The sequence below is a fragment of the Helicoverpa zea genome, chromosome 7, assembly GCF_022581195.2.
Source record: "Helicoverpa zea isolate HzStark_Cry1AcR chromosome 7, ilHelZeax1.1, whole genome shotgun sequence".
NCBI lineage: Eukaryota > Metazoa > Arthropoda > Insecta > Lepidoptera > Noctuidae > Helicoverpa > Helicoverpa zea.
The window spans coordinates 12262424-12275358 of NC_061458.1; the positions used below are offsets into that span (position 1 = coordinate 12262424).

A 12935-nucleotide genomic window follows, 5' to 3' on the forward strand; every position below is an offset into this window, starting at 1 on the left:
TTCCTCGAACGTCAAAATATTCAAATTACAAAAGTCTCTTCGTAATCCTTAATTGTTTAATGATGTTAGGTGCAGTACACACTCACAGTGACGCAACAAATAAGTGTAACACCGTGTTATATAACGAAGAATTCATTACAACTGGGATTTTACGTCCTTTGGGTAATTGTGTACGCGCCTTATTTGTTTCGAAAATAACAGGAGTGGTTGATTGCTATTTTGGGTGTTGTAGGTTGTAGGTACCTTAAAATGTCGAAATAAAATAGGAGAAGTATACTAAGAGGATGCTAAGAAATCGGTACATTTTCCTATAAATTGGGTGAGGTTTTTGAAATCTGTCGGTATAATTTCTGGGTAAGTAAAACCTAGTTTGTGTGTATGTTTGCTTGAACTCAGGAAAGAAGGCTTACGATTTTTTGGAAACACTGTTCCGATTTTAAAATTTTGTTGAGTTTTTAGATAGACTATTTATTGAACAAGCCTATTACTTATCCTATTGAGCAAATTTCCTAGGGGATACAGTTGGAACCGCTGACGGTAGCTAGTCAAATATAAATGTACAATAAGTAACTACAGAATAAAGATTAATTAATAAGCTCACTCTACTAAAACTAATTACCTACTCAGGCGTAAAATGACATCTTTACAAGTTCATTCATTTTCATCAAATTACTAAATGCTATTAAAAATAATTAGCATGCCATTCTTAATTACTGACCAATTAATTTTCAGTATTGAAATATTGTAACAATGCCGTTCAGTCACCCTGATGGGATGGTAATCGGAAAATTGATAATTAAGCATGAAATAAACGTAAATTGTCTTTCAAGCCAAAAAATATTTGTAGGTATTTATATACATATTATATACATATTTATTTTGTGAAGAAAAACTTACTGAAAAACTATTTTCCCATCGTAACTTAACTAAAGATTTAACGTTAAAACAACATACACAAGTTTTGAAAGATATAATCAATTCGAAATAATTAAGTACGTATACAGTTTCCGTGGGATAATAGAAAAACTGAGAAATCCACGGACAGTAAGGAAATCTACTGTGTATTTAACTAGCGTTTATTATAATTATTATGTATAGTGTTACATAACCTCACTTAGAAGTTAATAAACTAATGCACCAATAGTAAAAAGTTGATAAGTTTCTATAGCTTTCATAGTTAATACATTAGCCTAATAAAATGCTGATTGTAAAGTCGGGAAAATTTTCGCAGTTACAGATCGACCCTAAGTCAATGCTTACACAATCCCATATACCCCTATGCATCGGCAATAAAACGTAAGACATGACGCATTATGACCTCAAGCCTATTAGGTACGCAGAGCCACAGTCAGACAAAGCCGATTCACACGGCCCGACTTCAGAAGCCACCATACCAACGAACAGTCGTAAACGCGATACCAAACTAGCACCACGCACCATTGGCTGCTAATCTCGCGCTACTGGGTCAAACAGACCACCTTACCATGGACTATCTTCCAAACAAAAAACCCATAATGTGGTTCCAAGTTATTCTGGTGCTCTTAACATACTCTTCAGCAGAACCGCAGTTGGATTTGCCGCCAATATCGAGCACGCAGCGAAATTATGGTGGATACGGTTTCTCGTCTAGTACGCCAACTTCTATAAACTCTCCTGGGAATCAGTACGATGTGAACAGGAATTTTCAGTACAGTTCTGCAAGACCTGTAACTTCGTCACAAGCGCCAGGGATATACCCTGTGTCATCCACCCCTTATAGCATAAACCCTGATATAAGTAACAATGGTTATCCCAACCTTGATTACGGGAATGGTCGAAACCCAAGTTCGACTTCAAGACCTTACGATGACAGAAATCGTGACGATTCTATTGATATAAACAATGATCCGAATTTCAGGAAGAATGATCCTAATTTTGTTCGTACTGATCCAAATTATGTTGGAGCGAATCCCTATGATTTCAATAGGGGTGTTGTTGATGGTAATAATATAGATGATAGGTTGCAGCATGTGAATGTACAGCAGATTAAAGACTTTTTGGCTCAGGCGGATGATCAGGCGTCGAAGGAGTGTACTAACAATGTAGCTGCTCAGTGGAACTTTGAGACCGATGTTAGTGATGCTACTCAACATGCAGCGGTAAGTTTTTTAATTATCCTTTTTACATTGTATATTTGGATTTCCACAACAGATAAAATAGCTTGACGTCTCGAAAGAGTTTTATAGGCCTATTCGAATTTTACTTTCAGTGATTTGAGGTAGAAGCATTTCTTACCTTAGAGGTAGAAAATATAGGATTAAATATTATCAGGCCATGACCTGGATCATGACAAATTGTAGATTGTGTGTATTGTTGCGTAGAATGAATCTTAATATTCATCTTTGTTTATAACAATCGTTAAGTCCTTATATAGTTACGTTTAAACTCTGCCTCATTTGTCACTCATTTAGTATTCAAGTCATGTTTAATAATCATTTCATCAATGTGTCTACCTTGCATACAGAATTGCATTTTAAGGTTTGTTTTTAAACTTTAGTTAAAGGTGTCATTGAAGTCCTTCTGCAAGTAATTTTTTTAACATTTAGGAAATAAAATAAGGGTTCTTAAAATCTTGATTTGATTCTGTTTTCTCGGTTTTTATAAAACATGCTTCAACGTTATGTTTTTCATTTTTATCATTGTTTTCCAAAGTAGTATTACAATTAAGTAGTGATTGTATTATATTTACGTATTGTAATCACGTCTCGCACTTGTGCGTCATATCATCCCAATCCTTACATTAATACATCCTACTTTTGCATGCCTTCTTTCTAAGACTTCTGTTGTACCTTCACGATATTAAATAACCACATATGTTTATATACCTATACACAATACATACAAGTACCTACGTAATATTTTAATGGTCATCCGTCCACCATGATTACAGGCAAATGACTCTACTATTTGAGATTGTTATCAAATAAACAATGTGCTACCTCCCGCCATGTTAAAATGACATGCAGCATTTTATAATGCCTTGGGAACATGTAGTTTTGTTCTTAATTATCCTCTTTAGAATATACTTCTTCTTAATTATGCTGTGTGCTATATTTCGTTTTGTTTATTTTGTTGTGTAGTAGCTGTGTAGTCATTGTCGTCGATATATATTTATTTTGTCTCATCCTATCAGCCAGTTTAAGTCTAGTGCTGAACATAGGCCTCACCCAAGGAATGCCAACCATTCCGGTTATGCTTATAACCGGAATAGGCTGCCTAGCCCACATCCATCCAGGTCCAGGATTCCTTGTGTTTGGTGTCCAAGATATACATAGAAAGTTATGCTTGACTGTAAATTCCTCGTGACAATACCAAACGGAATGGAATCACGAAACGGAACACAGCAGCAATAGCTTCACCATAAGGCATCAAAATCTAACCAGTGACCTTAAAACCTGAAGACCTGATGAGCTGACCTTAAAACTATTAAAACAAGATTCCCAATTAGAGCGGTAGAAATTCTCATTTCACATATTCCCATAGGCTTATCTAGTGGAAAGTTTCCGGGTAGCGGTTCCCATAGGCGAACAATGTATGTGAGATCTGCACTCTGCAGCAAGTTTCTATGGTGTGTCTTCATAGTTTTTGTGTTGTACTGTATTGTGTTCTACGTCAGATGTTATAACTTTGTCTACACTGTTATGGGCAGGTTTCTAGACGTAATGATTGATTATGATATTGTGTGTTATCGAAGATTGTGGGAGATTATTGTGGCTGCGGAAATGCGTGTCATTGATTGCTAATGAGAAGTCGCTATTTATTTCAATGAACATAATAAAGATGACTATATCTTGCGCTTCTTAGGTTGACTAGATAAGAATTCTCAAATAACTCCAACATAGGTAACAGTCCCGATCGCGTTTTGGAATAACACATGGATAATATTTAGGTATTACAAATGGTCTCATGGTCAAGATCGTTTATTTATTGAAATGCAACGTAATTTTACAACATAATTTACATAAGTCGACTTAATGCCACAAAAATTATTTTCGTCCTCTGGTCAGAAAAATGATAGTCTTTGTTTAACTTCAATTCATACGCTTTTCCTTATTTTTCATGCTTCTATCTATCTCTTCCCTGGTATTCTCAGACTCCTGTTAATTTACATTTCCTTCATTTAATTCATAAAGTACATACAAGGTGTTGATTTGCATTTGTGCCATACTTCAGGAGGAGGACATAAAATACGTAAATAATCGATTGGAATTACAGTAGACGGGAAATAGCTAATATGCACTGCTTTTTTTGTCATTGTAATGTCGTAGTATTTCATAAGTAATCCAATTTTATGAATGAAATTAATGAATAATCGTTGCGTATGCTTTGTGTTTGCGTTTGTGTGAGGGAGCAGCACGGTTTTGAGGCCAGTAACATACGCGCCGAGTTTGAAAACGGGTAGGTGACATTGACGAATTTCCGAAAAAAAATTAAAATCAAAAATTTTCGTACCAATTTTTTTGTTGATTTGGGTTGAGAATCATTAGTATAATTACGTCCTTGACTATGGCACGCATGCAAATCAACAGCTTGTATTAGTCATTGCCCTAATATTGACCGGCACCAAGTTCTCAACAGCGCCATTCTTATCAAACTATACTAGTATAATCAAGATCTAATTATTATATTTCTTATACCATTAGTTCGTGGGAACATTCGGTAGTAAGTATCGTGACTAGTTTCGATATGTTACTGTTTTGATAGTTTTTTCTTTTGTTGACCTTATTATCGACAATATCTGCATGATTGAATGATGTTTCATAGTGGGTGGCAATAACAAATAAGTAATTTTTACGATACGCATTTACAGTATTTATTTTAATACGCGTACGAAATATTTTGGTTTTACTTGAAAATGATGACAATCCTTTTGTGCCTGAAAAGGACTGTACTAGAGTGAATGGATTCCAAAACTCAATTTACAATACGATAGTACATGATTGTATTTTTGCTGTTTCGAATTTAACACGTCACTGTTTTGATAGAGATTGCATAATTTATTTTGAATTTAGTGCCAATGATGATGAACCTTAATTTTTCACGCCAGATCTTTGAATGACTACAGGAGGGCTGGTTACACATTTAACTGCAGTATGAAACCTATGTGTTAATTTAAAAACAGTAGATATTGACCGTGTTACCAATCATTGCTTAGCCGTAATATCCGCCATATTGTACTAGAACAATGAAACTATGGAGTCACCGATAAACAAATAAAAGGTCACATTTTATTTGTTATTTAATCGATTGAAATTGAAATCAGCTGTGGAAATTCGCCGGAGTTCCGGAGGATGAATTTGGAAACAGAGATAGAATTACAGCTGGGTTTTTGTAGAAACACCGTGATATAGTGCTAATAGTGGTTATTTATAATTTGTAAAAATAAGACTAGTAGATAAATAAAAAAATATGTAGAGACTGCTAAAGACCATCTTACAGTTGACGATAATACGATGATACGTTATCTGTACTAATATTATTTTGGTTTCTTTGTACTGTAAAGGCTTCGAAAGATCTGAACTTATTTGAAAAATTCTTTCACTGTTGGGAAGCTACACTTTCCCGAAAACGTAGGCTATATTTGTACCGGTACGTGCTGAGGAAAACGACTAGTTATAATATGACCAGACCGCGAGACTAGCACTCGAAGGATACTATTGCTGTCAATCCCTCCAAAACTTAAATAGCAATCAGTATCAACACGTGTAGCCGATAATAATAATCATTAGCAATACCATTACAATAACAATGTACTGTAATTGTCACTTGCCAATTAGTTGCTACCATTTAAAATGGCACATGCCAAAGATGGACCAAGTGGAGTGTTGCTAAATTATCGAGGACTTCTTTTAAAAGGTCACTAAGTCTTCTTTATTTTGAGGATGGACAATAACCCAAAGACCGCTGCTGTTTGAGTAGACCAGTCAGACTTTTAGTGACTAAAACTGATCATTATTACTTCTGCAACCATTTTCTCTCTAAGGAATCCTGTCTTATGTACTGTACAAAATCCGAATGTATGTTACACAAGTTTCATAAAAGCAATATCAAAAATCTATCTTTGTTTTTGTCGGTTGATTGTTTTTTAATAATCCACATTAATGATGCTATAAATTATTTGAAAAAGAAAACTAGAGTACCTACAAAGAGAAAGTATTTTGGGTTTGGTCAGTTCAATACTTTAATAGCACTTTCTTCAAAAAGCAATTTTCCCATCACCATTACCATTGTATGATATTTGATACCATAACATGAACGATATCACCTATATTTGAGTTTCATAGAGATTAAACATTATATTATCAAATACGCTCGGATTCCACCGATTGTGTAAACCTTTGTGTCTATTTCTACCTTGAAGTAAAGGCTGATAAATAGGACAGTAAATTCGTTACAGCTTTGTCTCTTAAAAATCAAAGCAGCGTTGTTCTTTACTGCAACCATTAGATTTTTTTTTCTTCGTGAATATTGTCCCCCACTGGGAAAAAGCCTCCTCATAGTCGTAACCTAATTATAGGCTCTCCAGATAAACTAGGGAATTTTTAAATATAAAAATAAAAACTTTATTACATTATGTACTCCCCCCATCTACTCTCCCAAAAAAAAACTAGGGAATTAATCTGTATCACTACTATAATCGTCTCCGCTTCGGCTGTAGTAAATCAGAACTCCAAAATTAACACCACGATCAACATCAAAAATCATTCCCCGCTTACCCTATAAATATATCTTGACCTAAAAGGCATGATAACAGAACAATAAGATATTTCATTACTCCAAGGCTTCTCATTGTGTTCAAACCATTATAATTGTAGTATATAGTTATAGGAAAAGCTTATGGTATCGTGTAATGGGTTTGTGACCATAGTAATTGGAGGAGTGACACTTGTGGTCGTTTCGAATGAGGTATGAGGTGCTTCCTGTAGGTCACTTTAATGTTGTGTTTTAATCGGTTGTGAGAAGATGGCTTTTGAGAAATCATCTGATGACCCCTCCTGCTGTCAGACTTTTATTAACTATTTTATTTAAAATACACATTCGTTCCTTCTGGAGCACTTTATGTACCACGACCGCGGTAATTTTTTCGAAAGATCCTCCAGTTTTCCTACACGACTTCACAAGAGCTTTAGAAAAAATGAATTATCTAGTATGGTTGTGTATGTTCCCTGTAAGAAAATTAATGTCCAAAAGTATTTTGACTACGTCCGCAAAAATACGGCAACAATTTCCTGGGATTGGTTGACGTTACCTTTGGAATAATCCGAAAGATAGTTCATTAAAAATTTGAATGTCTCCTCTGAAACCAATTAATTGTCAATACCAAATCTTTTAAAAAGCAACCCCGAATTAAATTCTTAACCCGATTACGTCTGTCAACTCAAAAAAAACGAGTCACAAAAAAAGCAACAATGACTTTTGAACCAATTTTTAGGGTTCCGTAGCCAAAATGGCAAAAACGGAACCCTTATAGTTTCGTCATGTCCGTCTGTCCGTCTGTCCGTCTGTCCGTCTGTCACAGCCGATTTACTCGGAAACTATAAGTACTACAGTGATGAAATTTGATGGGAATATGTGTTGTATGAACCGCTACAAAAATATGACACTAAATAGTAAAAAAAAGAATTGGGGGTGGGGCCCCCCATACATGTAACTGAGGGATGAAATTTTTTTTTTCGATGTACATACCCGTGTGGGGTATCAATGGAAAGGTCTTTTAAAATGATATAAAGTTTTCTAAAAAACATTTTTCTTAAAGTGAACGGTTTTTGAGATATCAGCTCTCAAAGTCGTAAAAAGTATGTCCCCCCCCCTCTATTTTTATAACTACGGGGTATAAAATTCTAAAAAAAATAGAGGTGATGCATGCTAATTAACTCTTTCAACGATTTTTGGTTTGATCAAAGTATCTCTTATAGTTTTTGAGATAGGTTGATTTAACTGTAATTTACGGAACCCTTCGTGCACGAGTCCGACTCGCACTTGGCCGGTTTTTTTTTCCTGAGATAATTCAATAACTTCACGAATCATACAAATCAGGTTATCAATACAATTTTCAGTGGAAACCTTGGAATTCTCAAGTGGAAAAAACACAATTTATTGACAATAGAAAAATGATGAAAAAAGTATGGCTTATTATGTTTTTATGAGATGTATTGAGCAACACGTATTTGAATACTGAAAGGTTTCTTTCAATGTCGCTGAGGAAAAAATTAGGACGGAGTAGATTATGGTAAGATTTTGCTATCAGAAGTATTTATTCAATACTATCTGTTCCCCGTGGTTATAGTGCAGCCTGAGGAAAGTACTTCCTACAGCCGAGTAAAAAAAAGCATAAAGTCTACCTAAAAGACATTTTGGAAGTAGCCTGCTACCACCTATTTATGAGGGAACAGGAAAATACTTCTCATTCGCGATTCAACTCTATTTCTCAAAACTATGACCACAGCAGTATTTTCCACTTTCATGAACGTACATAATCTCCTTTTTGTTATTAGATAAAATACTATATTATTTCTAATCAATTTGGCGGTCTTCCGTACTATCTAAAACATTGCAACAATACATACGAGTACACAAATGCTTATGAAAACCAAACTATGGCATTGTCCGATATAAGGTCTGATTTGATTAACACAACGCGAATTGGTAGTGACACATAGCATTTGCAGGGCAATGTTAAATTGCTTAACCTGTTCACACTTTTCATTCATTCTTAAAAATAGTGGTTAGGCAATCTAGTTGATTCAAGAAACAGTTTGATTATTAAGACAATTTTATATGTTTTTAGAAGAATTTGATAACTATCTTCACCCTAACTTTGGCTTGGAATCAGCAGAATCAGGGTCGAGAAGTTGTGATGTCATAAAGCTAGTTATTTTTTTGTTATCAAAAATTGTGTGGCCGCTGCGTCGTTGTGCTCTATTGAATAATGTACAAGTTAGTGTACAATTGTACACAAAAATATTGTTTGCAATTTTTACTAAAAAAAGCTGTAGAATTTTCATGCATATAAAATCATTGGGTTTATACAAAACTCTCTTAAAAATAAATAACACAATGTAATAAATATTCTTTAGTAAAATACATAACTTCTCATCCCAAAATTCTAATTAATAAATCAAAAGTATCAAAGCAAACATTTCCTGTCAAACAGACCATTCACCACGCTATTCAAAACCCATTCAACCGCAATGACTTTTCTATTTACCAGTACAGCCTTTTCACGCAACCCACACACGTATTGTGCTAATTGATGACAAAAGACGATCCTGACCTTAGAATCCCCACAACCACCTTACAAATACACTCCTTCCGAACCTTATTCGAACTGGTTAAAGCTCAAAATTCAATAGCACGTTCGCAGATATAAGTTGGTGTACAAGTGCAAATGGATTGCATAGTAGTGTGCCAAATATTCAAACACTTTTGTACTGCATAGTACATTTGTTTGTAAACTTGAACTAGTTTGTGCATGAATGGGTTATTTTGTTTGTTTAGATCTTTTAGCTTTTGTTAGCTTCTTTAGAAGTTGTTGTGATGGATAGATTGCTTTATGGAAATTGTTGTTTTTGTTTGAAGTACTCGGTCATAAGATTAATAGTCTAAGACAAAACTTCTAAACGTAAGGTACCTACTCAAGGAACTGATATAGAATATCTTTATGAGATTCGCTCTGTCAGTGGCATAGTCAGGTATCAGATGTTTCCACAGGTTAACCACAGAGTAAGTAGCAGTACTGATGCTTAGTTTCTAGGAGTAAAACTCTGAAACCTGTGAGGTAATGTAATAATGGAATATGTCATCATCATCATCATCATATTGTGGTCATAACAGCGAATTGCCATCCACTGCTGAACGTAGGTCTCCCCCAACGAGCACCAACTATCCCCATTTTTTGCAGCCCACATCCACCTGTGGTCATGGCAGTAATAGGTAATACAAAACCGTCAGCACAATTGACAGCTCAAAGAGTTTATATTGAAATTCGTTAACCAGTGATACTACACAATGTTCAAGCGGTTTAGGGGGAAACTCGCCTCTGGGCCGCGGCCCAGATTACACGGTATAATAACAGTCGGGAAAACTGGTCCGAATGTGCGGGCCAGATTACTATGTGAAAAAAGTGACGGAGGTAAGTCGACCCATTGGGACTTAATTTCATAAAATCCGATAGTTGTGAAATTTTTCACAGCTCAAAATCGTCAGGAGGCAAAAAGACTTAGATCTTTTTCATAATTTTCATCATAAATATAATACTTTGTCTAGATACTGGACTCCTAGTAGTTAATATAGACTTTTAAATAGTTAAATATTGAATAGTTAAATAGTTAAATAGTTAAAAAATAGTTAAATAATGAAGTTCCTATAGATATTTGATACATAGTTTTTATTTTTATTTTTTTTAAATATCTAGATTAGTGGAGATAGTGGGATATTTACATTATGTAGAATATGTGTGTATAAGTAGGATATAATATTTATTTTTATTTACTTACAGCATGTTAAAAAACCCCATTAAAGTTTTTGTTGCATATTTAGTTCCTATACCTATATATTTAACAATCGCAAAATCGTCAGGAGCTAAAAAAATAAAGATCTTTTTCATAATTTTATCGAAAACTAGCTTTTGCCCGCGGCTTCGGTCCCGTCAACTGACTTCTCTACTTTACCCTATTTTGTTTCATAAGAACCTTCTCCTGACAATAACAAACACAACAAAAAAAGAATTAGCCAAATTGGTCCAGGCGTTGTTGAGTTATGCGCTTACCAACACATTTTGCGATTCATTTTTATATTATTTTATATTGATGTCAATATATTCAATGTCAACATAAATAAGTGTTACAAAAATACTCTTGTTGCCAAAAGGGGATTTGTTTTTTCTTGTAACACTCGAACAAAATTTTGATAAAAAGAAACAATGTTTCTATATTTACGTTTTACTTATAAATTGAGATTATTAATTAAGTATCTATAGGAACTTCATTATTTAACGAAGTCTATATTAGCTACTAGGAGTCCAGTATCTAGACAAAGTATTATATTTATGATGAAAATTATGAAAAAGATCTAAGTCTTTTTGCCTCCTGACGATTTTGAGCTGTGAAAAATTTCACAACTATCGGATTTTATGAAATTAAGTCCCAATGGGTCGACTTAACTCCGTCACTTTTTTCACATAGTAATCTGGCCCGCACATTCGGACCAGTTTTCCCGACTGTTATTATACCGTGTAATCTGGGCCGCGGCCCAGAGGCGAGTTTCCCCCTAACCCGTTCAAGCGCAGAGATTATTAAACCTACTGCGTTATTAATTAACCCCATTATATAACAGCAAATAAAACAAAGAAGCGATGAAGCTCAACGCGATAAAGCTAAGACCTTACAGTAGCCACTTCAATGCCGCCACAGAATAATGAGACGGCTATTAATTCTCACACAAGTTAACGTGTGTCTATTGTCAGTGATAGAGGACATTCCCAGACTGTGGCGTTTCGCAATCAAAACGTGACGATGACTTCTCGGGATTTTTGTTGTGAGGAACTTTGAGGAAATATGGTGAAATAAGGGTATGGTTTAAGTTGAAGCAAGGGGGCAGAGCCTGCAGTTTATACTATTGTAGATTTTTACAGACCGAACCCGACCTTTTTTCCTTCCTGTGGTCCTTCCGAACAATCCAGTACCTTAGGTAGTGCTGAACCTAACCTCATATTCATTAGGTTTTTCTTTTCAAAAAAGTTTGATGTTTTTTTTTTTTTTGCATTTTATTTTCAGAAATCGTCTTATTTGGTATTTTGAAATTCTGAGAAGGGGTGTACAATGGGTACCATTGTAGCTTTATTATTACGCTTTTTTTAATTGGTATGACTTTATCGACTTAGCACACATTTCCAGGGAGCCTATTTTCAATTGTTTTTTGTAGTTTTCTACAGAATAACTTTAGCACTTGACTAGCGACGTTGTTATTTACAGCATCCTTGGTACCTATTCTTGATATCATATGTTCTGCATGATTACAGTAGTTTTCTTGTTACACTAGATTATTATCCTAACTAACTACATAGTACTTTAACACCTAGGTACTTTAATACGATTAACTAAGATCGTGACAAGCAGAATATGCGACAATTTCAATGAATAATTAACATAACTCATAAACATAGTCTCAAGTTCAAAACCAGTTCCTTACCGTGGGAAACAGAATTCGTTATTACTATACGTTGTTATTTTATTTAAATTGTGAAGTTTTCTTGATAAATAAAGTCAAGTTCAACATGCGCTTTTATATATTAGGTACACAATTGGTTTATGTTGTCACTTAATTTTGAAGTCGGAAACTGAAATTGGTAGTGATGTCACAGCAATCATGAAGAGTGTGTTAAGTATGAATGTCGATGGATGGACAGATAAAGGAAGACCGATGAAAGGATGGATGGTCGAGAGATGACATTATTGAGATACGAGTGTACATATGTTAGTACTAGCTTTTGCCCGCAACTTCGTTCGCGTGGAATAGTGACTACCAGCAGATTTTTGATTTGACCGATAGATGGCGCTATATGTCCGGAATATTTTTTTTTTGTAATAAAAACTATCCTATGTCCTTTCTCAAGTTTCAAACTATATCTGTACCAAATTTCACACAAATCGGTTCAGTAGTTTAGGCGTGAAGAAAAGACAGACAGACAGACAGACAGAGTTACTTTCGCATTTATAATATTAGTTTGGATGATGCGTGACGTGATTGGAATAAGTTCATAACCAGAATCAGATCACTCACTCATTACGATGTACTTCGTCTATTTGACACAAAATAAACACCACTTAAACTAATCTATCACCACCATAGCACATATAATTAAACAACCATATTATAATCAATGAAATAAGACACAA

At 34.7% G+C, this 12935-nt stretch overlaps 1 protein-coding gene across 1 annotated transcript in view; it reads left to right on the top strand.

Moving 5' to 3' along the window:
• Positions 1-1397: 1397 nt before the first annotated feature.
• Positions 1398-12935, top strand: part of LOC124631666 (angiotensin-converting enzyme) — a 158302-nt gene continuing 146764 nt past the window's right edge. Inside the window, exon 1 of the mRNA XM_047166168.1 lies at positions 1398-2138. Within this exon, the coding sequence (XP_047022124.1) occupies positions 1485-2138 (654 nt within the window). The 5' untranslated portion in view covers positions 1398-1484. The remainder of the gene's footprint in view (positions 2139-12935) is intronic.